The sequence below is a fragment of the Natrix helvetica genome (genome assembly GCF_964273705.1).
Source record: "Natrix helvetica genome assembly, chromosome: W".
In the NCBI taxonomy this organism is placed as follows: domain Eukaryota; kingdom Metazoa; phylum Chordata; class Lepidosauria; order Squamata; family Natricidae; genus Natrix; species Natrix helvetica.
In genome coordinates this window covers 85,748,218-85,775,422 of record NC_138555.1, presented here as the reverse complement: position 1 = coordinate 85,775,422, position 27,205 = coordinate 85,748,218, and the positions used below count along the sequence as shown (strand labels likewise).

General features: G+C 50.8%; 1 protein-coding gene across 2 annotated transcripts; it reads right to left on the bottom strand.

The window, feature by feature from the left end:
* Positions 1-1,488: 1,488 nt before the first annotated feature.
* Positions 1,489-26,448, bottom strand: SENP3 (SUMO specific peptidase 3). Of its 2 annotated transcripts, XM_081969116.1 has the most exons (12): positions 26,295-26,448; positions 24,893-24,970; positions 22,480-23,464; positions 18,772-19,074; positions 16,804-16,915; positions 15,821-15,968; positions 13,800-13,847; positions 10,864-10,941; positions 9,567-9,704; positions 7,368-7,451; positions 6,569-6,619; positions 1,489-2,339 (listed from the first exon to the last, which is right to left on the bottom strand). In XM_081969116.1, the coding sequence occupies exons 3-12, from the start codon at positions 23,450-23,452 to the stop codon at positions 2,229-2,231; spliced, it is 2,046 nt and encodes a 681-aa protein (XP_081825242.1). In that variant the 5' UTR covers positions 23,453-23,464; positions 24,893-24,970; positions 26,295-26,448; the 3' UTR covers positions 1,489-2,228. The 2 variants fall into 2 exon arrangements, with proteins under 2 accessions (XP_081825242.1, XP_081825241.1); XM_081969115.1 differs by lacking the exon at positions 24,893-24,970 and having other exon boundaries at positions 1,490-2,339.
* Between the last annotated feature and the right edge of the window lie 757 nt (positions 26,449-27,205).

Below are 27,205 nucleotides of genomic sequence, written 5' to 3'. Positions count from 1 at the left end.
GCTTCCCCCGGTGACTCTGCATGCCAGAAGGTCGCAAAAGGGAATCCCAAGGACACTGGAACCTGGCGACCGTCGTTAAAACGAGTCAGTGGCCAAGCGGCTGAATTAGGACCCCGTAACCATGCGTCTTCAGAGTGAAAAACGGCCCTAAGTCTCCTTTTGCGGTGCTGTTTTAACTCCAAGCGGCCACTAAGTAAGTCAAGCACTACAAGTCCCATAATTTAAGTAGCATGCTTCTTTACAGGAGGTTGCCCACGAAAGCTCAACTTACAACCGTTCCATTTAGTGACTGTTCAAAGTTACAATGGCACGGGGGGGGGGGGAATGATTCGGGAGCAATTTTTCCTTCTTACAACGTTCAAATCATCCCCGGGGTCAACATTCACTCTCTTGGCAAGTGGCTCGTATTTATGACGGTCGCAGTGTCCTGGGGGGTATCACCTGATCCCCTTTTGCGACCGGAGCGAAGTCAACAGGGAAGCCAGATCCGCTTAACAACCAGTTAAGAAGTGTGGTGATCTGTTTAACGGTGGCAAGAAAATGTTGCAAAACGGGGCAAGGCTCGCTTAAGAAATGTCTCGCTTACCAACAAAAGGGCTCAACTGTAGTTCAGTTGAGGACTTCCTGTATCTGAGGGGCTGCCCCAAAGAACCGGGGGTGGGGTGGGGGTTGTTCCTTTTATTTTCTAAAGGCAGGATAAGAAAACAATGGATGGGAATCAAACAAGGAGAGAGGCAACTTAGAATTAAGGATAAATTTCAATTCACCAGTGGAACTGCTTGCCACCAGAAGTTGTGGGTGCTCCATTTAACACGAGACTGGGTGGCCGTTGTCCGAAATGGTCATAGCGTCTCCTGCCTGAGCAGGGGGTTGGACTACAAGACCTCCAAGGTTCCCTCCCCCCCCCCCCCCGGTCCCAGCTCTATTTCCACTCGCCATCACAAGTCCACTTCACTTGAATGCTTCTTCAAAGTTACCTCCGGGACCGTATTCTGCCCCATACATCCCTACGACCTATTCGCTCGCACAGAGAGGGACTTCTCCAGGTGCCGTCCACTAGACAATGTCATGGGGCGGCGCCTAGGAGCAGAGCCTTCTCTGTGGCGGGCCCAGCCCTGTGGAATGACCTCCCCCCGGATATTAGGACCACTACAGACCTCCGCTCCTTCCGTGTTAAGCTCAAGACCCACCTTTTCCAAATATCTGGCCTGGCCCAACCATAACTTCGTTACGCTCCTGAGGGGTTTTTAATTCAGCAATTTTATTTAGGGGATTTTAAACTGTGTTTTAGCTGTGTTTTTAGCTGTGTTTATTGTCTTTCACTTGCAGGTCTACTCTCCTCCATGCACAAATGTAATTGTCCTTGTTTTTTCGTATGTATGTGTGTCCTATGTGTATTTTATCTTTTTGACTGTACGCCGCCCCGAGTCCTTCGGGAGAGGGTTGCGGCTAATCAAATAAAATTTGATTTGATTTGATTTGAAAGAACAATTTTTATTACCCACAATGGCAGCCATTGTATTAAAAAACGCTTGTTTTCAGTTAATCTCGGCCCACCCAGTGCAGCCCCCTTCCCTCTTTTCCAATGCCTTTCCCCTTTTTTCTGGGCAGGGGGGGGGAGAGGAAATACATTGTGAACTAACACGATGAAGCCACAGAGGTGACAGAGCACAGGAGGGGGTGGTGTGTCTGTGTCCGGGGGTCTCCCGTGTGCCCCCTCCTTTTCCGGTCCCGAGTTCAGGATTCCCCACGCTTTTCTCAGATCGGCAGGGAGCGGGGGGCCCCCGTCTCGGCCACCTCCCTGATGCCGGCAGACCCCCCCCTCAATTCCCAAAGGAAACAACCGCGAGAAAGGCTACCTGTCCCAGATTGAAACAGGAACCGAAAAAAAACCAAACAGAATGACCAGAAAGAAAAGAAAGGAAGAGAGAGAGAGGGAGGGAAGGAGGAGGGAAGGAGGGTCAGGACATAACTTGGGTTAAAAAAACAACAACGTCCCTTCCCCCCCCCCCCCCACGTAAGTCCGGTGGATCAAACCTCAAAACAGTCCCCTTGTCTCTGGCTGAAATCCTGGGGAGGTTGGGGCCTGCTCCCCCCCGGCCGGACGAAGGCCTGCAGCTGCTCCGGTCCAAGGGTTGTGCGGCGTTCCTGGTGGGGAGGTGTGTGTGTGTGGGGGGGCTTGGGAGGGAGAGGAGGGGGTAGGGTAGGGGGGGGTGCAGCTGGGGCTGTCACGCAAGGAGTTTGCAGTGGCACAGCTCCTTGTACATCTGTCGGCGGAGTTTCGGCATATCCTGCTGTGTGAAGGTGAAGGGCAGGCCCAGGGCCAGGAATTTGGAATACTGCGGAAGGAAAAAAAAAAGACAAATTAAGAAAAAAAAAAAAGATCGATTTGAGGATCTGCTTTGTGGTCGGAGCCGATCGAGAGCAATAAATGAGAATATTTGTCGCTCAGGGTCGAAATGAGGGCTCCTCGGTGCTCTCTGGGGTATTATTATTATTGTTTTGGCAGACGTTTCATGACCCAACTAGGGAATGTCATCAGCACTAGAAAGGAGTGGGGTTATGGAAAGAAAGAGGAGGACGAGGACTGTGGGCTCCTTGGTGCTCTCTGAGCTGCATTGTATTCCTGAAGACGTTTCATGACCCAACTAGGGAACGTCATCAAGGCTAGAAGAGAGGAAGGCTTATGGCAGGGGTCGGCAACCTTAAACCTTCAAAGGGCCATAACCGGAAGCCCCCCGTTCAATTCTGGAGCCGACCAGAAGTCCAGTTCCCCCCCCCCATAGAGTCTCCTCCTAGCACGGCCTCCTTTTGACTCTACCTGCCCTAACCGAAAGCCCCATCCATTGTGGAGCCCACGGGCGACAGGGAGCCGCAGCAGAGGGATGGAAGAGCCACCGGGGGCTCCAGAGGGGGAGGAAGAGGAGGAGAACTGTGGGGTCCTTAGTGCTCTCTGACTTGGTGGGTTTTCTTCCAGACGTTTCATGACTCAGCTAGGGAACATCATCAGAGCTAAAAATGCACCTCCCCTCCCCCCTCACACTGATGAAGTTCCCTAGTTTACAATACAATAGTAGAGTTGGAAGGGACCTTGGAGGTCTTCTAGTCCAACCCCCTGCCTAGGCGGGAAACCCTATACCGTTCCAGACAAATGGCTATCCAACATCTTCTTAAAGACTTCCAGTGTTGGGGCATTCACAACTTCTGGAGGCAACTTCTGTTCCATTGATTAATTGTTCTAACTGTCAGGAAGTTTCTCCTCAGTTCTAAGTTGCTTCTCTCCTTGATTAGTTTCCATCCATTGCTTCTTGTTCTACCCTCAGGTGCCTTGGAGAATAGTATGACTCCCTCTTCTTTGTGGCAGCCCCTGAGATATTGGAAGACTGCTATCATGTCTCCCCTAGTCCTTCTTTCTCTTAAGCTAGACATCCCCAGTTCCTGCAACCGTTCTTCATGTTTTAGTCTCCAGTCCCCTAATCATCTTTGTTGCTCTTCTCTGCACTTTTTCTAGAGTCTCCACATCTTTTTTACATCGTGGCGACCAGAACTGAATGCAGTATTCCAAGTGTGGCCTGACCAAGGCATTATAAAGTGGTATTAACACTTCACGTGATCTTGATTCTATCCCTCTGTTGATGCAGCCTAGAACTGTGTTGGCTTTTTTGGCAGCTGCTGCACACGGCTGGCTCCTATTTAAATGGTTGTCCACTAGGACTCTAAGATCCCTCTCACAGTTACTACTACTGAGCAAGGTATCACCTATACTGTCCCTGTGCATTCCGTTTTTCTTGCCTAAATGTGGAACCTTACTCTTTTCACCATTGAATTTCATTTTGTTAGATAGTGCCCAATGTTCAAGTTTGTCAAGATCCTTCTGTATCTTAAGCCTATCTTCTGGAGTGTTGGCTCTTCCTGCCAGCTTGGTGTCATCTGCAAATTTGATGAGTTCCCCATTTATTCCCTCATCCAAATCATTGATGAAGATGTTGAAGAGTACTGGGCCCAAAACAGAGCCTTGGGGTACTCCACTGCATGCTTCCCTCCATGTAGATGCAGTTCCATTGAGGACTACACGTTGAGTGCGGTTGGTCAGCCAGTTACGAATCCATCTGGTGGTGATGCTGTCTAACCCACATTCTTCTACTTTATCTAGTAGTAGGTTATGGTCTACCTTATCAAAAGCCTTACTGAAGTCCAAGTAAACTATATCGACGGCATTCCTCTGGTCCACTAGTTTTGTCCCTTTGTCAAAGAATGCAATAAGATTAGTCTGGCATGATCTGTTTTTGACAAACCCATGTTGGCTTTGGGCTATTACTTTGTTTACTTCTAGGTGTTAGCTAATTCGTTGCTTGAGTATCTTTTCCAGAATCTTTCCTGGTATTGAGGTCAGGCTGATAGGTCTGTTTTACCTCTTTGTGTAAAGACAGATGCAAAACATGAGTTAAATAGTTCTGCTTTCTCCCTGTTGCTTGTCACCTTCTTGCCACTTTCTCCCAGCAATGGACCAATTGTTTCCTTAACCTTTTTCTTGTTTTTAACATGTTGGAAGAAGCTTTTTTTTGTTATTTTTTTACTTTTGTGGCAAGCCTTTCTTCATTGTGAGCCTTAGCTTTCCTCACTTCATCTTTACAGGCTCGGGCTATTTGCTGATATTCTGCCTTAGTTAAGTCCCCCCCTTTCCACTTTTTATACTTAAGTTTTTGCCTTTCAATTTGTCAGAGAGTTCTTTATGCAGCCATGATACTGGTTTCTTTTGGGAGCTGTTATTTTTCTTCTTCATTGGTATTGTGCTAGACTGGGCTTTTGTAATCTCATTTTTCATAATTTCCCAAGCGTCTTGAGTTGTTTTCCCCTTGAGGATTCTCCTCCATGGAATTCTTCCTAAGCTCTAAGTTTATTGAAATTAGCTCTCTTAAAGTCCAAGACTCTAGTTTGACTTTGTTCTACTACTTGTGTTTGCATAATGTTGAATTCCAATATTGCATGGTCACTTGCCCCCAGGGTTCCTATGGCTTCAACACCTTCTATCATTTCCTCTCTGTTAGTGAGAATTAAGTCCAATATGGCCGATCCCCTTGTTTCCTTCTCTACTTTTTGGGAAACAAAGTTGTCTGCTAGGTTTGTTAGGAACCTGTTGGATCTTCCACTTGGTGCAGAGTTTGTTTCCCAGTTGATGTCAGGGTAGTTAAAATCCCCCACTACTATTGTGGTGTGCTTCCTACATACCTTAGTTAGCTGACTAGCAAAAAGTTCATCTACTTCCTCTGCTTGGTTGGGTGGCCTGTAGTATAGACTTATGGCAGTGTCATTTCCCCCCCCCCCCAACCTTTAATATTGACCCAAATGCATTCAAGATATTTCTCATCATTGTTGTGCTCTATTTATTTCTTATATATAGTGCAACTCCACCTCCTCTTTTATTTGGTCTATTTCTTTTAAATAATTTAACTCCTTCTACCTGTATGTTTCATTTGTGGCTTTCTTTAATGGCAACAATATCGTATCTGCCCTCTTTTACTTGAATTTCTAATTCGCCCTGTTTATTCCTCATACTCTGTGCATTGGTGTATAGACATTTGAGTCCATTTTGATTGACCTTGTGTTTACTGTCTACATAACCTGTGTTAGGCCTGACTGCCCCTATTTTCTTGCCACTTGTTTGATTCATGCACATGGTATGGCACTCACTATTAAGTGCTTGGTTTTGCTTGACAGCGGGAGTGATAATCTTACCCGCACAAACATCTGTGTTACATGCACTGATAACCCTATGAGTTTTAGATTGCTGGGGTCAGAAATGTTCTGTATCAATTAATTCTCTGTCCCCGCTCTTCAGTTTAAATGTTTATCCAGAAAATCTGTGAATTTGATGCCAAGTAACTCAGTCCCTTTCTTGGATGGGTGCAAACCATCTCTTTTGTACAGTTTTTCATTGGACCAGCTGCAGACATCATGACTAATAAAACCAAAGCCTTCCCTTTTACACCACTCCTTTAGCCAAACATTAAACTCTGCTACACGCTGGCCCTTCCCTTTTTCTTCCTTCTATACAGGTAAAACCTCTGAAAAGATAAGCCTACAACCTATACTACTAAGTTCATACCCCAAGCTCTGGAAATCATTCCTCACAGAAAGTACATATTTTTGGGACAGATCCTTTGTGCCAAGATGTATAATAGCATCAACATCACAGTCCTTACTTGCATTCTTGACTATCTTAAGAATAGGCCTCGTGTCTCTGCTGGCAGTAGCACCTGGCAGACACCTGGGTCATGAAATGTCTGCAAGGAAACCACCAGGTTCAGAGAGCACCAAGGACCCCACACTCCTTTTCTTCCTCTCCCTCTCCTCCTCTTCTCTCCCCTCCTCCTCTTCTTCTTCTCTCCCCTCTTCCTCTTCCTCCTCCTCCAGAACGCTGGAAGCACCCTTTCCAGGGGCAAATTTTATTCAAAGGGTCTACGAGCTGCCTTTCCAGAAATGCTTCTGCCTTTGAACAGGTAGGAAAGGTGCCCCCACCCCGCACTGTCCAAGCGCCAGGGCCCCCCTTTGGCGCCAGTTCTCTCACCTGCAGGACAAAGGCTCCACAATCACTGTCGTTGTTTTGTCGGGCGATGTTCTGGGTGGGAGAAAATGCAACGGGTCAGATCAGGCGGGGAAAGAGAGCAGGGGGTCCCCCCAGCCCCCAAGGTGCCCACCCCTCTTCCCCCACTCGCCTGACCAGACCCATCCCACACTTGGAGAAAGCTGGCCGGGGGTTGGCCCCCTTCCTCACCTGGGCTCCCACCTGCGTCCTCTCTGCCTTCCTGCCCGACCTCCCTAAGCCACTCTGGGGTCCCAATTCTCGCCTCCGTCCCCCTGAGCGGTCACTTCCGCCCAGCCACAGAGGGGCACCTGGCATCTTCTATCATTTTATAGCTCAAAGGATCAAGGTAGATTTTGGGGTGGGGGGGCAGACCCCCCAAAAGGGCTGAATTTTACACATCCACCTAAACTGAAATGAGAGTCAGTTTGAGCTAGTGGTTAAGGCGCTAGCCTAAAAGCCAGATGGGCGGGAGTTTTAGTCTCGCCTTAGGCACGAAAGCCAAGTAGGTGAATTTGGCCCAATCACCAGGAGAGACAGTGAGTTCTAGTCCCATTTTAGGCATGAAAGCCAGGTAGGTGACTTTGTGCCAATCACCAGGAGACGGGGAGTTCTAGTCCCGCCCTAGACACGAAAGCTGGTTAGGTTGGAAGAGCCTCCTGGCTGCCGGAGGGGTGATCCCCCCAGGTTAAATTTGGGAGGCCCCGAGAAGCTGAGGGAGAGGAACCCGAAGGAGATGGGTCACTGGAGACCCCTCCCCAAATGCTTGGGAAGAGACACCCACCATCTGGAAAACCCCTCTCCAGCCTTCTCGGAAGTCAGGACGATTCTTCTTATCCGCTTCGGCTTGCAGGTACCTGCAGATGTGCTGGATGGGGGGGGGGGGGAGAGGAGGGGGAAGGTGCGTCAAACAGAAAGCAGCAGCCCCATTGCCCCCCCCACAACTTAATTGTTTGTAATATTATATATTTTACTTTATTCAAATTAAAATCCCCCCCTTCCCAAAACTCCAATCCATAAAACAACCGAGATATTTTAAAAGGTGCCTTAAAAACAAAACAAAAAAACAACCCAGAACATATAGCTTAGTCCTCGACTTACGACCCCAATGGAGTCACTTAACAATCATGGCACGAGAGATTTGTGAAGCGAATTTTGTCTTGTTTTACAATCTTTCGTGCCATGATTGTTAAGTGACTCTCCATCGCCGATATATTAAGTGAACACAGTCGCTAAGCGAATCCGGCTTTTCCCCGTGTTGACTTTGCTGGTCAGGAGGTCGTAAAAAGAGGAATCCCGTGAACCCGAGACAGGGCGACCGTCATGAACCCGAATCGTCTGAATTTTGACCACGTTTGACTACAAGGATGTGGCAACGTTCATGAGTTTGAAAGACAATCGCAAGCCACCTTTTATCTGCGCCGTTGTAACTTTCAACGGTCACTTAATGAACTGTTGTAAGTCAAGGACCGCCTGCATAGACGTATTATCCCCTCCTAGTTGAAAACTGACTAATATATTACTACAGTGTTTGCAGACACCTGCATTTTTTTTAAAGTAGTCAATGTATTGACAAATTAATGGCCTGTCTTTTACATACCATTTTATCGATGGCAAAAAAAAAAAAAAAATAGTCAACAGGAAAAATTAAGAATATAAAAGGCAAAATAAAGATTTCCAAGTTCTTAGGGAAGTGGGATCGTAATCCACTCGTGGAAAAATTTTCCGCAGCTTCCCATCGATCCCAAATTGCCCCGAGAATGCCCTGACTTATCCATCGTTGGCTAATTAAATATAATAAATCCAGTCTCCACCGTAGGGGGAAGTGCGTGGAAAGAGCTGGGGGGGGGGGCAGGGCCACTCCACCTCCAGCCTCCTCCACCAAAAAGCCCCTCCCCCAAGTGTCTTTTTCTGAAAACAAGACAACCTTGGTGCTTCCTCTTTCCAGCCCCCCCCACCCCCCACCTCTCCTGCCAATCTCAGGGGAGCAGTCTCCAGGGGCAGAGAAAGGGGTGCTCAGTGCGCCTGGATCCCCGGCCTCCCCGGGACTTTGCAAGCTCCAAATCCTTTCTCCAAAAGTTGCTCTTTTCCAAAAGAAAAACTGGAATTTCTTGGGGGTTTTCCCCCCCCTGAAAACATTTCGCTTCTCACCCAAGAAGCTTCTTCAGTTCTAACTGATTGGTGGGGAATGGAAGGAGTCGGTCCAGTTCTTCAGTCAGTGAGAACGGAAGAAGCTTCTTGAATGATTGTGGAGCATGGTTAGAGGGAAAAGAAGGACTTTGGGGGGACACGATAGCAGCCTTCCAGTATTTGAGGGGCTGCCCCAAAGAAGAAGAGGGAGTCTAGCTATTCTACCAAGGTCCAGAAGGCAGGAAGAGAAGAAACAACGGATGGAAACTCATCAAGGAGAGAAGCAATCTGGAACTAAGGAGATATTTCCTGACTGTGAGGACAATTAACCAGCGGAACTGCTTGCCACCAGAAGTTGTGGGTACCTCCATCCCTGGAGGCTTTTAAGAAGAGACTGGGCAGCCATATGTCTTGAATAGTGTAGGGTCTCCTGCATAAGCAGGGGCTGGACTAGAAGACCTCCAAGGTCCCTTCCTCCTCTCTTCTCCCTATTCTCTCATCTCCCCTCTTCTTCCCTTCCTGAAATTCTTATTTCCTCCCCTCCTTTCCCTGACCCTCTCTTACTATCCCTGAGAACAAATTAACCCGTGGAACAGCTTGCCACCAGAAGCTGGGGGCGCTCCATCTTTGGAGCTCCTTAAGAAGAGACTGCTTTAGGGTTTCCTGCTCGAGCGGGGGGGGGGGGGGGGCTGGACTGGAGGACCTCCGAGGTCCCTTCCGGCTGTACCCTGATTCCAAGAAGCGAAACATTTCCAAAGGGGGAAAAAAAAACCCACCAAGAAAGTCCAATTGCCTTTTTGGAATAACAGTGGAAGATGGAGCCCTTTCCTGCCCACAGCTGAGCCCGCCTTACCTTGGGACACCGCCGGTTGAGGGTCCGCTGGGAATCCAGGTAGGTGATCTTCTTCTGCTTCACCTCCACGCAGATCAGCGACCAATGAACCTCCAGATGGATCGGGATCAACAGGATCTCTTTGTTAAAAATGTCCACCTGGGGGCACGACGATTTAAAACGGAGGAAGAAACCAAAAGAGACAACGATAAGTTGGGCCCAAAACTTTGGTTATTGTCTTGAATTGGAACACTGGGAAAAATCATGGGAGAAAAATGCCCCAATTAACAACGTCAGCAGCCTACAAAAAAACTTGTACAAGATGTTTTATCGTTGGCATTTAACCCCCCCCCCCCGGCGTGACTGGCCAAAATGTCCCCAAAGCCTTCGCCTGAATGTTGGAGATGCAGCTATAAACAAGGAACTTTCTATCACGTGTGGTGGCCATGCCCCAAAATAAAGAGACGGCTAGAGGAAATTACAGGACAAAAGATAGAGATGAAACCGGAAGTATTCCCATTGGGCACATTAAGGGGAAACATGGGTAAAACAATTCCAACACATAATACTGCATATATTAACCGCAGCTAGAATCGCTTTTGCTCAAAATTGGAAAGAAGAGCAAACCCCCGCTCTGATCTAACGATAGTAAGAAAGGTACTTGATTGTGCAGGGATGGATAGGTTGACCGTGGAATTAGAGGACAGAGAAGACTACTAAATAAGGCATATTAAAGATTTATATCAAAAAGAGAGAGAAATGTACACATTTGTAAATATCGGTGTAATTTAAACGAGTATAGAATACATAGTACAGTAATCTAAATAATTAGTAACGATTTAATAGGAGTGACATCAATATGGAAACGCTGGGACGAATGGAACTGGGTGTTGTCGTTAATGTTCAGATATGTTTAATAAAAAATTAAAAAATAAAGTCCCCCTGGGGATGGACGGAGGGGACACAGGAGGAGGTCAGCGGGGTCTCCCAGCAGGGCCTTCCCCTTCTCCCTCCCTGGCTGTACAGGTGGGGAAGGGGGGCTTGGGCTTCAGCCTCTGGGGCTTTGGCGATGGGGACTCCCCCCGGTGCACCTTGAACAGATTCACTCAATGACTGAGCCACTAATTTAACTGCCACAGTGACTCGCTTAACAACGGTGGCAAGAAAAACTGGCAAAATTCCCTTCACCACCATCTCACTTAGCGACAGCGGTGGTTGTTACGTTGAGGACTACCTGTTTTCCCTTTCCTGTCCACCTGGCCGAGGGGCTGCAAAGGAAGGATAGCGGGGGCGGGTGGGAGGGAGAAACCCCACTTACATTTTTGGTCCAACGCTTCACGCCTTCGTACCCCTTGGTTCGTAGCTTATCGTAGAAAAAACTGTTGAAAAAGTGAACCTGAGGGAGGGGGAAAAAAGAGAAATTGAGGAAGATGGAGGTGCAAAAAAAAAGGCAGAGACCATCACCAATTGGCCCAATTCACCAGGTCCACCTGTGACCTAAGACAGGGGTCCCCAACCTTGGCAACTTTAAGACTGGTGGACTTCAACTCCCAGAATTCCTGGCTGAAGAATCCTGGGAGCTGAAGTTCACAATAAGTCATAAAGGGGGCACATCTCCCCCACCTCTAGGAGGGCACACAAACCGTAAGCCCCCTTTTACCTGGGACGTATTTATTTATTTAACGTATGGCATATCAAAGTGCCATTCAAGATGGCTGTGCACAAGGCTGGGCAGGCCTTTTTTCCGGCACCAGTGACCGGTTTTCCAATTGCACTAGGACAGCGCCCCAGAGGGTCAAGGTCATTGCCCAGAGGGTCACGGGTTGCCTTCTCCCCTCTTGGGAAGAGCTTTATAGCTCCCGCTGTCTTCAGAAAGTTCAAAACATCCTTAAAGATCCATCTCATCCTGGGCACCCCTTTTTTTTTTGAACTATTACCTTCTGGCAGACGGTACAGGATAATAAAAAGCAAAGACAAAGAGGCTGAGAAACAGCTTCTATCCCAGGGCAGTAACTATATTCAATTAAAGCGCTCCATGGCACGGGACCTAGTTACTTGCGGGATCGCATCCTCCCACATACATCCCTGCGGCCAATACGCTCACACAGGGAGGGACTTCTCCTGGTGCCGTCCACGAGGCAATGCCAACGGGCGACACCGAGGAGTAGGGCCTTCTCTGTGATGGGCCCAACCCTCTGGAATGACCTCCCCCCCGACATTAGAACCACTTCTGACCTCCGCTCCTTCCGGCAAAAACTGAAGACCCACCTGTTCCGATTAGCAGGCCTGGCATAATTCAACTGTCCCTCCTAGCAAATGTATTATATCTGGTTATTTTAGGGGCTTTTTAATTTACTGTATTTGTTTTTAGGGGTTTGAATTTATTTTATATCTGCTTTGTACAGTTCTTTTAACGACATTTTAACCTCCTCCATGTCAATTGTCAACTGTACATATTTAATTTAATTTTATTGTATCCTGTTATATTTTGTATGAACTGTACACCGCCCCGAGTCCCTTGCGGGAGAGGGGGCGGTCTAGAAGCATTAAATATTATTATTATTAATATTAATTCTACTGTATAGTGAAATATTAATGCAATATCGTTTTTCAATTTCAATTATATAGCAAGTGTGGAGGATGTGTGTGTGTTTGTGTTTTTACTTTTATAGTTATAATGTACACTGAAGTTGGCATTTAATTTTCATTGTATGATATGCAATGACAATAAACTAAACTAAAACTATACTGAAACTAAACTCACCCTAACCCTAACCCAAACTAAAATTAAACTAAACTAAACTAAAGAGGCCCTAGCAATATATATTAACATTTCTACCAGCGTTGGGTTTCCATTTTTTCTACTACCAGTTTACTCATGCGTGTGTACGCAGAAAATTGTAAAGATACAAACGTACAACTTAAAAAACGATATAAGTGGATTTATGATAGGGAAATAAAGTGTGGAATAGGAATCTTATTTTCGTGTAAATATTGAGCTGGCATTGCTGGAATGCCGCCCCGAAAATCCACCAGAGAAATAAAAGAAGCAAGGGCAACAACGGAAGGAGGAAAGAAGCGAAGGGAAAAGAAGAGAAGGGGAAAGGAGAGGAAGCGAGGGAGAGTGTAGAAGGAGTAGGAGAGAGGAGGGGTGGGGGAGAGGGAGGGGAAGAAGAAAAGAGGAAGGAGAGGAGGAAAGGAGAAGGCAGAGAAGGGGGGGTCGGGAAGAAAGGGGGAAGGAGGAGGGTTGTGGCAAAAGAAGTTGGAGAGGCGAGGTGGCAAGAAATTGACCCCAATTGTGTCTTTTGTATTTTTAAGCAGATTGTGATGGATGCTAGACGCCAACAGAGAAATGTTAATCGTATCGACAAGGATGTATATTTGTGAATGTATAATATGGAAAGATTAAAAAAATAAAACCTTTTAAGAAAAAGGTAGGGCCCGATACGGGCCGAATTGGGAGGGACCCACCTCTGATTTCTACCTACCATATTTTTCGGAGTATAAGACGCACCTTCCCCCCCCCCCCCCCCAAAAAAGAGGGTGAAAATCTGGGTGCGTCTTACACACTGAATACAGCATTTTTGGCCTCCCGTAACCCCCCCCCTTTGCAAAAATGGACATGCAGAGGCTTTGGGAGGCTTCCAGAGTGCTCCTGGGGGCTGGGGGGGGGGAGGGCACAAATGAGGAAACAAATGGACTGTTTTTGCCCCCCCCCAGCAGCACTTTACAAGCCTCCCAAAGCCTCTGCATGCTTTTTTTTTTGTTTTTTGCAAAAAACGGCCTGTTTTTTTGCTTGTTTTTGCCCCCCCCAGCCCCCAGGAACACTACAAGCCTCCCAAAGCTCTGCATGCCTCCCCCCCACCTTTTTTTTGCAAACAAACGAGGCTTGCAGAGGGTTTGGGAGGCCCGCAGAGTGGAAAAATGTACCTCTTAAAAATCATGGTGCGTCTTATAGTCCAAAACATTCGGTAGTTTAGGGAAACGTAATTAAAAAATCTACATTTTTATGGAAGGTGTACATTTTACACTTGGCATCCATTGCTGGGTTTCCCCCCCCCCCCCGCCAGAGTCAAGGGACAAAAGCACCTCCTTCGTCAGGAGTTCCAAAGGCTTTCCACCGAAGCCTCTGTGCCGGGGCATTGCATTGCGGGGCATTGCGCATCCCTTGGGACTCTCATGTACATTTGTTAGTCATGTCCTTATATTGCAAGCGCCCGAAAGGAAGAAAAAAGGTGGAGAAACGGGGCTCACCTTTTCTGGCACGGTGTCCATAACGAGGTCCCCGTACATGTTCATCACCTGCTCGAAAGGGGGACAGGGGGTGGTGGATTAAAACAAGGACACCACATAGGAAGCCCTGGGGGGGGGGGGAGGGGGGAGCAAACCATCCCACGCAGGGCTGGATTGTCTCCCTAACCACCAGTATAACCACAGCCCAGGGGGAAACGGTGCTCCGGATCGAAAGGCCCGAGTTGAACTGTGAGGATCTCGGCACTCTCTGGGTCTGGTTTCCTTGAAAACGTCTCATGACCCAACTAGGGAACATCATCAGTGCTAGAAGGGTTGTGGGGAGGAAGAGGAGGAGGACTGTGGGGTCCCTGGTGCTCTTTGGGCTTTTCAGGAGGCAACTGGACTTCCTTTTTTTTCTTTCTTTTGAAGATGTTTTGCTTCTCATCCAAGGAGCTTCTGACAGGATAGAGGGGAAGGGAAGGATTGATCCGTCCTATTATTTTTATCCACTATCCCGTCAGAGCTGAAGAAGCTCCTTGGATGAGAAGCGAAATGTCTTCAAAAGAAGAAAAAAACCCACAAGGAAGTCCACTTGCCTCCTGAAAAAGCCCATTTGGGACAACCAGGACCTGGAGGACGGAGGATCTCTACAGAATGGGAGCTGGGCAGTTGTCTTCCAGATGTTCTGTGACCCAACTAGGGGGATGTCAGCAGGGCTAAAAGGAAGAGGGGGCTGTGGGGAGGAAGAGGAGGAGGGAGAAGTGAAGGAGGGAAAAGAGGAAGAGGGAGAAGGGAAGGAGGAGAGAAGGGAAGGAGGAAAAGGGGAGGAAGGAGGAAGAGGGGAAAGAGGAAGAGGGAGAAAGGAAGGAGAGAAGGGGAGGAGGAAGAGGAGGAAAGGTAAGGAGGCGGGGAGGAGGAAGAGGAGGAGGAAGAGAAGGGAAGGAGAAGGAAGAGGAGGCAAAGGGAAGGAGGAAGAGGAGGAGAAGAGGAGAGAATGGAAGAAAAGAAGGAGGAGGAGGAAGAGGAGGGGAGAAGTAGGAGGGGAGGATGAAAAGGGGAGAAGGGAAGGAGGAGGAAGGGAGGAGGAAGAGGAGGGGAGAAGGAAAGGAGGAGGAAGAGGAGAAGGAGGAGGGGAGGAGGAAGAAGAGAAGGTGGGAGCAGGAAGAGGAGGAAAGGAGGAGGGGAGGAGGGGAGGAGGAAGAGGAGAAGGAGGAGAGAAAGGAAAGTGGTGGGGAGGAGGAAGAGGAGAGAAAAGAGAAAGGGAGGAGGAAGAGGAGGGGAGAAGGGAAGGAGGAGGAAGAGGAGGAGAAGGAGGAGGGGGGAAGAAGAAGAGAAGGAGGAGGGGAGAAGGAAGAGGAGGAGAGAAAGGAAGGAGGAGGGGAGGAGGAAGAGGAGGAGGGAAGGAAGGAGAAGGAGGAGGCTGACCTGACCCAAGCGATGGTGGCCGCTTGAGGGGTTGCCCCACTGGAGCTCAGGGATAGGGAGGGGGGGAGGGAGGGGGGAATTCAGATAGAAGGGAATCTGTAGCCAAAACAACGTCTTTTCTCTGGGGAACCAAGGACATTCTCGCACCTGGTCGATGGAAGGCGGAGCAATGATGCCACCCGGTTGCCAGTGTCCCCCCCCTTCCCCCCCCCGTGAAGGGCCCACCTGGCCGATGGCCTTGAGAAAGTAGGAAAAACTTTTTCTTCTCATTGGGGGAAACGGCGGGGGGCTTTTTCACCAAGAGTATCCTTTGAGGGATCGACCTGCCTCGGAGTCTCACTTGCGATGGGTTGATTACTGGGAGGAGGAGGAGGAGGAGGAGGAGGAGGAGAAGGACTGTGGGGTCCTAGAAATGGTTTCAGCCGATGTTTAAAATTGAGCCCAGGTAGGCGGCTCAGAGGAGCTCGGGCAGGTTAAAAAACACACCGCAGAGGCATCAGGGAGCCTGGCACCTCTGGGGCGGCCTCCCTCCGGGGCAACCGCCCGCCCTGTGCTGCCCAAGGCCTCTACGGGCCGCCCCACCCTCGCCCCTCCTCCCTCCTCCGCCCAAACCCTACCTGGTCATTGAGCCAGTTGGAGCCGAAGAGGGTCTGCAGGTCGTCCATGGTCACCACGTGGCGCTTGTACGTCACCCGGAAGGTCCGGATGACGGCGTTGCCCGGCATGCGCTGGTAGGACTGGATCAGCTGGTTGATCAAGCTCTTCCTGCAGGGGCCGAAAGGACGACAGCCGTGGGGGACCCCTCAATGGGAAGGGAGGCCCAGGGGGACGGTGGCAGACGGGGGGCTCTCTCTGGGACCCCCTTGAGTCGACTCCACCTAAGAGTGGAGTCCCATTTCGAGCCCAGGAGCTCCTAACCCTATCAATGTCAGTCTAGCTCTCTCTCTCTCTCTCTCTGTCTGTCTCTCTCTATCTATCTGATCAGATAACCATTTTTCCTGGATGATATAAGGCCTTGGGCCCCTGGGGTTTGGACTAGAAAACCTCCAAAGTTCCTTCCAACCTTATGATTCTACAATGTCCCTCTCCCTCCCTCCCTCCCTCTACCTCTCCATCCATCCACCCATCTCCATCCACCCGTTTTCAAGAAAAGACCAGACAACCCCCCAGGGAGGGGTGTGGGACTAGAAGACCTCCACGGTCCCTTCCGACATCCTGCAAGGGCTTGAAGCCCTCCCGCTCACCACGAGCTGCACAAGGGACTTCGATTCCCAGAATCCCCATATCTAGCTGGGAATTTTGGGAGTCGCGTCTTTTAGCTTGGCTCTTTCCAGAGACCAGCAAGGCTTTTCTTCCCAGGGGTAGATTAAACCTGGGGGGCGGGGGGAGCCAACTGTTCCTCTTGTAGGGGAGCTCAGATTTGGAGGTTGGGTGGGGCTGGCAAGGGTTCTGTGGGGCAGCCTTCCTGGAGCCTTGATCTTTTGGGGGGGAGGGGGAGGAAAGCTGAGCTATTTGCCCATTAGCGGCTGGAGGGGGGGGGAAGGCAGGGAGGAATAAGAGCAGGGAGGGGGGGTAGCAGTGGGGGGGGGGTGGATCGTACCTCTGGAGGGTGGAGAATTCCTGCTGAAAGATGTCCTCCAGCTTCCCCACCACCTCGTCCACGCTGATGGGAATGAGGCTGCCGTACGTCTGCAGGAACTCGTCCAAGATATCTGGCAGGAAGGACAGAAGGATGTGGAGGAAGCAACCAAATTCAGCCCATCTTTTTTTGGAGGGGTGTATCTCAAGGAGGGACGAGGGGAAAGGGGTGGGTGGGAGGGAGAAGGGCTGCTGCCTCTAAGGCTGCTGGGGAAAAAAGCCTTTTATTCCATATTTCATGTTGATTTTTAACCTGTCCTTTTTATAAAAAAAAAGATTGTAAACTTTGCACAAACTTTTAAGTCCTCGACTTAAAACAGTTCATTTCGTGACCGTTTACAAAGTTACATCACCATTGGAAAAAAAAATGACTGAGGACCGTTTTTCACACTTAACGACCACTGCCGCATCCCCGGGGTCAAAATTCTTGGCTTGGCAACGGGCTCGTATTTATGATGGCCGCAGAATCCCTGTGTGTGTGTGTGTGTGTGTGTGTGTGTGTGATGCGATCCCCTCCAGATGAGCAAAGTCAACAACCGGGTTACTAAGCTATCAACTGCAGGGCTTCGTTTCCCAAACGTGGCAGTTGTCAAATCGAAGCGAAGCTCACTTTAACAAATGTCTCCTTTAGCGACAGGAATTTTGGCTTCGATCGTGGTCGTAGGTCCGTTGAGAGCCGCTTGCTGTGAGGGACACCCACTCTCCACAAACAACACACCCCAGGGTGGATTAAAAAATCTGGTTTTTTAACATTTATATCGGGTTTTTTTTTCATTTTTAAATCAAATTTATTTTTAATAAAATGCCTTTGGAGTAAAAAAATCTCTCTCCTAAAGCCAAGTTTTTTATTTAAGATACAGTATTAACAATTTAGTTTATTCAGCATGAAATGGAGTTGACTTATGTAGCATGAAGCGGCTGTATATTCTGCAGTTTTTACCTTTTGGGTCAACTCATTCAAGCAATCCAAGCTTTGCCAGCTGAGATAAAATGCACCTGCATTGATGCATTCACAATAACCATGAGACAAATGATAATATTTGCATTTTTGGTCAACTCTTTCAAGGAATCCAAATGATAAATCATAAAACAAAGTTCCGGAATATTCCTTTCTCCCCTTCTTTTGCAAATCTAGGTACAGTTCAAACTGCAAGATGGTCTAAAGAGAAATGCCTCCGTCCCACCAGGCGCTAAGCGTGGGGAGGAAGGGCGAGCAGTGAAAAGGAAAGTGAAACCTTCTAAGCAGCTTCTAAATTTGATATTAAAGAGCACCTGTCATTTCAGATCCACCCTGGCAGTGCCTGTTAGAGGGCATCCAGCTTGTTGTGTCACTGATGCATCACCAGCCATCCCATTAAAGCGACTGGGACAGTCGGTGAGTCAACAGCGCATCAGAGGAGGAGCCGCTGCGGGACAAAAATTACAGTTGCTCTTTCAAAATTATGAATTAAATCGAGTTGATTTAAATCAAGCCTTTTAAAGGTAAAGGCTCCCCTCGCACACCTGTGCTAGTCGTTCCTGACTCTAGGGGGCGGTGCTCATCTCCGTTTCAAAGCCGAAGAGCCAGCGCTGTCCGAAGATGTCTCCGGGGTCATGTGGCCGGCATGACTCACCGCCCAAAGGCACATGAAACACTGTTCCCTTCCCACCAAAGGTGGTGCCTATTTTTCTACTTGCATTTTTTACCTGCTTTCGAACGGCTAGGTTGGCAGAAGCTGGGACAAGCAACGGGAGCTCACTCCATTACGTGGCACTCGGGATTCGAACGCCAAACTTTCTGATCGACAAGCTCAGCATCTTAAGCCTCTGAGCCACTGACAGAGCCTTTTTACTAGTGATTTAAATCTCGATTTCAATTGTGACTGAAATTGACTTGATTTAAACCAAATCCACCCTGACACACACACACAAACACACACGCTGCTCTTACTGTGCACACACGTGACGTGTTCCTCCCTCAGCAGACCGGGTTGAGCCGCGTTCTCGCCCGGCTTCTCTTCGGCCTCTTCGGCAGCCACGTTGGCCGGCTGGCTCCCGCCTTCCGCCCGGCCGGCCGAAGGATCCGGCGGCCGGCCGTTGTCTCGGGTCCCTTGGAAAAGCTCCTCAGCCACGTGGCCTCCGATGCTGCAGACGTTGCTGATGAGGATGGTGGCGTCCGGCAAGCCGGGCAGGGAGCAGAGTTCGCCGTCCGGAGGGAGAGAGGCGAAGCCGTTGGGAAGGGCATCCAGGGCGTCTGCAGGACAGGGGGAGAAGTTTGGGCAGGGGGCTTCAACGAATCTGATCACTGCGGTCGTAGGAAGCGAGGAAACTGCTCGGGGGGGGGGGGGCTTCAGCTCCCAGAATTCCCTGGCCCTGAGGCATTCCTTTCAAAGCACAGTGTGCCCATTGCGGCCTGCTTACTCTCTTCTAATCCCTTCCTCTGCAATCTCCCCACTGTGGGAAGAAAGAAAAAAGCAGGCAAGGGGAATTTTGGGAGTTGAAGTCCGCCCATCTTCAAGTGGCCAAGGTTGAGAGACACAGCTTTAGATCAACGTCCCTCCACTCTGGCAGCGTCCTTCAGATCCCACAATTCCCCAGCCGGAGGGGCCGTCGTTGAGAATTCTGGGAGTTGAACGTAGAGCTGAAAACGGTCAAGGGGGGGGGGGGAAGGCAACGCCTGACACCTAATGAGGCTCATTTCCTCATTCTGGGAGGAGAATACAGGACTTCTTCCTTGGCCTAGGACTCATCCCCAACAACACCAACACCAAGCAAAAAAAAAAAACCCTTCAGTGGTATGGATTGGTGAGCCCCCATTCAATAAGCGGTGAAGGCCCATTGTTCTGACCAGGCTTCCCAAGAGCATGAAGAAAACTCCTTGTCCCGACAAAAAAAACCCTTTTTTATTAATTGACTGTGAATTCTGCTCATTCCCATCCAGCAAAGTCTTTTCAAAGGAGGATTTACAGTCACAGACCTTCTCTGGCTTGGAGACCTGACAGGCTGATCTCTGCAGAACTTGGCCAGGAGTCTCGGAGAGTCACCAACCAATGAAGCGAACTAACTGTCTCCTGCAAACTCCACTCCCCTTTCGCCCCTCTTTTATTTCCTCTGGGAGGGGCCCTTCATCCTCCACCTGTGGCCTTCCTCCCAAGTCGACCCCTGTTCTTTGGCTGTTCCCTTCGTCTGGCAGCTCTGCGCATGCGCACACTGGGAACAGGCTCCAGCTGTTCTTCTGCCTCACTGATGTCTGACTCTGAAGGCAGCTGATAACTGTCAGTTGGCTCTGGCCCCACTCTCTGCCTCCGACACAGAGCCCTCATCAGAGCCTTCCCCAGACTCCAGGACTGGCCCAGGTTCCTCCTCACTCTCCGAATCTGCTGCTAGCTCCAATGGCCGCTGGAGGGCCACAACACACATGTCTTCTCCTAGACTTAGAAATCCTTCAGTCTCTCCTGCTCTGGTCAGCTTATGGCTTGACCACTGCAATACATTCCACATAGGACTACCCCAAAGGTGATTTCTGGGTTCCTCTTGGATTAAACAATATCGGGGACCCCGGAAAAGATCCGGATCTGAAGGGAGAACTTCATTGAGGGTCTCCAGCTCAGGCAGGGGAGCTGGACTAGAAGACCTCTAGGATTCCTTTCCAACTCTGTTACTCTGCATTCTGGATGGTCTGGATGGCGAGGGTCCCTGAAGCCTATTTCTGGGTAATGGGGCTTTGCTTCGGATGTCTGACCGGTGCCGTCTTTGTGTTTGTCAGGGGTGTCCAAACTTGGGAACTTTAAGACTTGTGGACTTCAACTCCCAGAATTCCCCAGCCAGCATGGCTGGCTGGGGAATTCTAGGAGTTGAAGTCCACAAGTCTTAAAGTTCCCAAGTTTGGACACCCCTGGTGTTTGTGGTTTCGATTGCTGTGTTATCTTATTGCTTTGCGTGCTTTTAAGACTTGATCGAAGGTGGAAGCAGAGAAGGGGATGGGCAAAGGATGAGATAGTTAGGGAGGGTCATCGACTCGACGAACGGGAATTTGGGCAAACCGCGGGAGAGAGCGGAGGGCAGGTGGAACTTTCAACTGGGTGGGGAAAACCTGGGAAGCTTTCAGATTCGGGTTTTCCCAGAAGCGCCAACATGGCTCTCTTCACCAATTGGAATTTTGCCTGGGATTTAATTTTGGATGCTATTTGGAACCCTGACAATAAGCTGAGGTTAAAATCAGTTGACGGACGAGGGCGACCGTTTCCCAGGATTCGTTCACATCCCTGGCTGTTTTTGTACCTGCTTGTTCGACAATCTTAGTAGCTGCAAAATTGAATGCACCTCCTACGGGCAGCCCAAAGCACGCTCTCTGCTAGAACAGGGGTCTCCAACCTTGGCCACTTCGAAGACTCGCAGACTTTTAACTCTCACAACTCTGGGAGTTGGAAAGTCCACAAGCCTTCAAGGTTACCAAGGTTGGAGACCCCTGTGTGTTAGAGAGAAGTTTCCCGCCTCCAGCACGAGTCCGAAAGCTCGGAAAACAAAACCTTTGGTCCCGGCGACTGACTTAGATTGGATCCTGTAAAATTACCTCGGGACACATATATTCGCCTCTCCTGCGTGGAAAATATATGTATAATAATTTAATAGAAGATTTTCCCCCATCCCACAGAATTGAGGCCCCGAGAGGCGCTTATAACGACCACGCGTCACGTCCAACAGCCTCTGATACCACAGCACCTTCCGAGTGACCGCACCCACATTGCTCTGCCTCTGCATCCCTGTGTCTCAGCCTCAGTGGTTTTAAGAGGTGGGGACTTCAACTCCCAGAATTCCCCAGCCAGCAAGAATTCAGAACGGATTCGCCAGAATTGAGCATAGAAAGGACAAGGACACATGGGGGCCGGAGTACTTTTGATCTCCTGTTTTGATTGGGTCACTTTCTTAATAGACGGTGGGAATGCGGTTGAAGTCGTATACCCTGAGTTCAGCAAAATAACCCATGACAATCTAAATTAATAAACAGCTTAAATACAGGCTAGGTGGCACGACAATTAAATGGGACTCTTGATAGGCTGGCTGGGGAATTCTGGGAGTTGAAGTCTGCCCCTCTTAGTTTGGGAAACGTTTTTGTGGCGCTTTATGGTTTCACCTTCAGCGCCAATCAATCAATGTCTGGGCCAGGGAACCATTCATAAAGGTCGCAATTTGAAGAGAGACAGTAAGGGCAGTGCTGCTGAGTGGGGGGGTCTTTCTGCTTAGGATGCCAACCCCAAGTTTCATGATTTATAGACTGGGGGAGGGGAGGGGGAAAGTCCTGCAATTCAACCCAGCTGTTAGTCCGTTACTCCTGGGACGGCCCCCCAAATAATTCAGCGCCATAAAGAAACCGAAGTTCTTTATGTTGTTCCAGAACAAACGAGTTGGAAGGGATCTTAGAGGTCTTCTAGTCCAACCCCTTGCCCAGGCAGGAAGTCCTATACCATTCTGGACAAATGCCGGTCCAGTCGCTTCTTAAAAAAACCCCATGTGTTGGGGAAACCTCACAACTTCTGGAAGGCAATCCGTTCCACTGACTTAAGGGTTCTACGGCCAGTCAGGGAGTTTTTCCTTAATTCTAGGTGGGACGTGAGTTCTAGAGCAGAATTTCCACCCTCCCTCCACGTTTGCGCTTTACCTCCATCTCCGTCCAGGCCGTGCTGCGGCTCGCCCATCTTCCTCGTCCTGGGGGACACCTGGGCTCCCCGGGGAAGGTATTTGAGTAGGGCGGCTGCTCCTTCCTCCCCGGGTTCAATCGCTCCGGGGTCCTTGTTGAAGCTCACCCGCTGGAGCTCCATGTACTGAGGGTAAGGGGAGGCCTCTTCCATCAGGGCCCCCAGCAAGCTGAGGCGGGAGTGCTGAGGCGTGGATGGAGACGGGGGGAAGGCTCCCCCCAATTCGTAGTCCAGGCGGGGCTCGGAAGAGTGCGGCTTGCAGCTGGCCAGGTGGGGCCGGCCCTTGGCCGCGCTTTGGCAGACCTCCACCGCTGCTCCCAAAGGACAGCTCTTCTTAAAGACGGGGAGGTGGTCGTCGTCGGGCTGGGAGCCGGGGGAGAGGGACATGGATGACCGGCCGCGCTTCGCCCCTCCTCGCCGGCGTCCCTTGGCGGCCATCTTGCCCAACAGCTTCCAGAGGAAAGCCAGGGAGCTCTTAGAATACAGAAACATCCGGAAGGCACGCCGGGCCCGTTGTCGCTTACGGCGGAAACAATGTCTGGAGGTCCCCGTCAGCTGCACGCGCCTTCGGGCCTGAGCGCCGGTGCCGACTTCGAAAGGCCAGCTATGCCCGCCGCTCCTGGCCAGCTTCTCCTGGGGGGCTTTGTGCCGGGAGAACTCCGACGACCCGCCCGCCACCCCCCAGTTGGATACGCGGGAGAGATCCCACTGGCCTTCGCGCTGCTCCTCGTCGCTGCTGGAGGACAAAGGGTTGAAGCTGGGGAGCGGCTTCTTGGCGCAGGCCAGGCGCCGGCTCCCTTCGAAGCAGCCGCCTCGTTGGCGCTCCGGGTCGCGCCATTCTCGGGACGCTCGGCAAAACTTGTCTGGGTGGCCCATGGGGTCGTGGAGGCTGGGGGGGCCTCCCCAGTACTTCTTCTCCTGGATGCTTTCCTTCATCGCTCCGATGGGCTGAAGGGGGGGGGGGAGAGAGAGGCAGCTCTAATCAGAGGGACGTGGCACATGGGCTTCCAAGCAGAAGGGTACAAAACTGATCTCTAATCCATTTAACTCCCTGGGGGACTCAAAAACGAAGATTAGAGGAGGCCAGAACGGCCACAGTTAGGGGACTCCAGCTGCCCATTCCCTGCTTAGTGCAACCACATTTATGACTTGATATTTTACTCCATCTTTACTCCAAGTAACTAGAGGTGGCAAGTATGCATAACACCCCCTTCTCTTTTATTCCCACCCACCCACAATCACCACCCTGTGAGGTGTGTGAGGCTGAGGGAGAGCGGTAGGCTGACCCAAAGTCACCCAGTGGGGTTTTCATGCTTAAGGTGGGACTAGAACTCACCGTCTCCTGGTGAGTGGCCCAAAGTCATCCAGCCGGCTTCCATAGAGAGAGACTACAACTCCCTCTCTCCTGGCGATTGGCCCGAAGTCACCCACCCAGCTTTCATGCCTAAGATGAGACTAGAACTCCCACTCTCCTGGCGATTGGCCCGAAGTCACCCACCCAGTTTTCATGCCTAGGACAAAGCTAGAACTCACCGTCTCCTGGTTTCTAAGTCAGCACTTTAAACATGAGGCCGTATTGGCTCCCTAACCCTGACTGTAGGATGGGGGTGACCACTTTAAAAACAGAGCAACCTCTGGGCCCAGAAATGGAGGATGACATGACCCATGCTCCTCTTCCACGACAGCTTCCAAAGAGTCCACCCTTTCCCTGCCTGCGACAACTCCCTGGACAAAAACAGACAGGCCCACTTCATCTCTTCCCTGTTCAAGGATCCTTTGGATGCCTAGCACTGCCTGAGCAGGGGGCTGGACTAGAAGACCTCCAAGGTCCCTTTCCAGCTCTACTCTGATTGACTGAATGACTGTGGCTGCTTTATCTTTAAACGACACACAGATGTTCAGAGAAGATGCTTTATAAACCTGCATTTACTTGTGGGGGGGTATGACATTTGCCTGCCCACTGGCCTGAGCTGCCCATACAGGCAGTCCTTGACTTACAGCAGTTCATTTAGGGACCGTTTGAAGTTATGACGACACTGAAAACAGTGACCGATGACCGTTTTTCCCACTTAACGACCGTTGCAGCACCCCCCCGAGGGTCATGTGATCAAAATACAGACACTTGTCTACAGACTCAGATTTCTGACGGTTGCGGTGTCCCGGGGTAAAACAAGACAATGGGGAAGCCAGATTCAGTTAACAACCGTGTGACTCACTTAATAAAATTCTTTATTGGCCGAGTGTGATTAGACACACAAGGAATTTGTCTCTGGTGCCGAAGCTGTGAGTGTACATACCACAATAGTGATAGAACAACAACTGCAATGGTTATTAATAGATGCAGCAAGAAAGGTCGTAAAACGAAACAAAACTCATTTAGCAACTCTCCCCCTCAGCAGTAGAAACGGGCTCAATTGTGGTCGTAAGTCGAGGACTGCCTGTGGAAGGGCAGCGCTAAGGTGCACCACAGGAAAAAAAAGGTTATAACACTCTTTGAGTGGGTCAGAATTGAGGCTTTCCACCAGGGCTGATACCTGGACTACAACTCCCAGAATGTACACCCAGCCATCCCTTTTGATATCTGGACTACAACTCCCATGGTTCCCCAGCCGGCCATGCTTTAAGATGACTGGACTTCAACTCCCAGAATGCCTTGAGGGCCCCCCCTTAAAGCCTCTTCCTAGGCCCAGGCACTCAGAACATGCTCAGGAACCCAGCAACCCGTTCACAGAGGATCCGGCTGAGGGCGGAACTCCCAGGCGGCCAGCAGGGGCTTCTGGGAAATGGGTATCCCCACACAGCTGCAGGTTGGAGAAATTAGGGCAAATACCAGCAATATTGTTGGCCCGGCGGAACTTTGGCAAAAAAGTGAAGTGTGGTTGGACTACAATGTGCTGGCTGGGAATCCTGGGACATGTAGTCCACAACTCTTAAAGCATGCTGGGTGGGGGAATCCTGGGAGGGAAGTCCAGGTATCCAAAAGGATGCCCGGTTGGGGAATTCTGGGTGTTGTAGTCCACCCTTCTTAAAGCATGTTGGATGGTGAATCCTGGGCATTGTAGTCCAGGTATCCAAAAGGATGGGCGGGTGGGGAATTCTGGGAGTTGTAGTCCAGGTATCTTAAGGCATTTGTAGTCCAGGTATCAAAAGGGAATTCTGGATGTGGCAGTCCAGGTATCAAAAGGCACGGCTGGGAGGGGAATTCTGGGAATCGTAGTCCACCCCTCTTAAAGCATGCTGGGTGGGGAATCCTGGGAGTTGTAGTCCAGGTATCAAAAGGGAATTGTGGGAGTTGTAGTCCCCACCTCCTAAAGTGGCCAAGACTGGGCCCTCCTCCCTCTTCTAAAACCTCCCCAATCCCCCTGCCCCCATTTCCACCAAGGAGGGCGAGGCTCAGCCACACACAACACCCCCACACACATACACACCCTCATTTGGGGCCAGTGGGGGGCAGGAGAAGGGTGGGAATCCCTCCCGCCTCCCATCCAGGGGGAGGCCTGGGGCCCAGAGAAGGCGGCGCAGGGGGCCCTCCCACCCATAGGGCCACTGGGGGGGCCAGGTGGGGGCCTCCCCCTCCCCACAGCCATAGGGGCGGCCGAGGCTGCTGGGAAGACCCTCGCGAGGCCGGAGGGGCGGGGCAGGGGGCGGGAGGGGGCGGGGCCCGGAGGGGCGGGGGGCCGCATGGCGCGCGGGGCACGATGGGAGGGGCTCCTGTGGGGAGTGGGAGGCAGGGGAGGCCGGGGGGGGAGGGGTTCGGGCCCTCGCGGGCGCGGCTCACCGTCTACGCAGCGGGCCCAGGCGCGCGGCCCCCGCGGGAAGAGAGGCCGGGCCGCGAGGGACGCTCCGCGCTCGCTCTCCCCTCCTCCCGCCGCCGCCGCCGCCGCCGCCTCCTTCCCTCACAAACTGCCGCGGCTGCCGGCGCCGCCCAATGGCGTCATCAAGCAGCGTCTGGAGGAAAGGGCGGGGCCAGCCGCCGACGGAGAGGGAGAGCGCGCGCGCATGGGACGCCGTGATGCCGCGTGACGTCACGCACCGCGCCGCCCTCTCCGGCCTAGCGTCATCCTCCCTCCCTCCCTCCCCTCCCAAGGCACGACGGGATTGGGCGCCGCCTTTGGGGGAATGCCGGGAGTTGTAGTCCTGAGTGGGAATAGGGGGTTCTCTGCCCAGCCAGCCTGTCAGAAGTATTTTCTTTCTTTCTTTCCTTCTTTCTCTCTCTCTCTCTCTCTTTCTTTCCTTCTTTCTCTCTTTTCTTCTTTTTCTCTTTCTTTCTCTCTTTCTTTCCTTCCTTCTTTCTCTCTCTCTCACACACTCTCTCTTTCTTTCTCTTTCTTTCCTTCCTTCCTTCTTTCTCTCTCTCTCTCTCTCCTTCCTACCTTCTTTCTTTCTTTCTTTCTTTCTTTCTCTTTCTTTTCTGGCCTTCGCTGTTGAGCAACCCTGTTTCCCAAGGGACGCCCCACATAGGTGCCCTCGAGGGATGGTGCCCAGCTGGCACCCTGCCTGGCATAGGCATGGCCCCCTCTGCCTGCCCAGCCCCCCCAGCCCCCTCCCCAGGCCAGGCCTGGTTGAAGGGGTGGGGTCCACATCTCTCCTCAGTAGCACAGGGGACCCCCTTGCCTGGCACTGGGCATCCTCCCTTAGTGCCCAGGAAACACACAACCCCCGCTCGACCCCCCCCTCCAAGAGAGACAG

What these genes read in the sequence shown, in the direction of transcription:
- SENP3 (XM_081969116.1), bottom strand. Translation starts at nt 23,452, where the DNA reads ATGAAGGAAAGCATCCAGGAGAAGAAGTACTGGGGAGGCCCCCCCAGC. An exon ending in TCAACCGGCGGTGTCCCAAG is followed by an intron (nt 7,452 to 9,566) that starts GTAAGGCGGGCT and finishes CCCCCCATCCAG; the next exon opens with CACATCTGCAGGTACCTGCA. An exon ending in GGAGAGGGGTTTTCCAGATG is followed by an intron (nt 6,620 to 7,367) that starts GTGGGTGTCTCT and finishes TCTCCCACCCAG; the next exon opens with AACATCGCCCGACAAAACAA.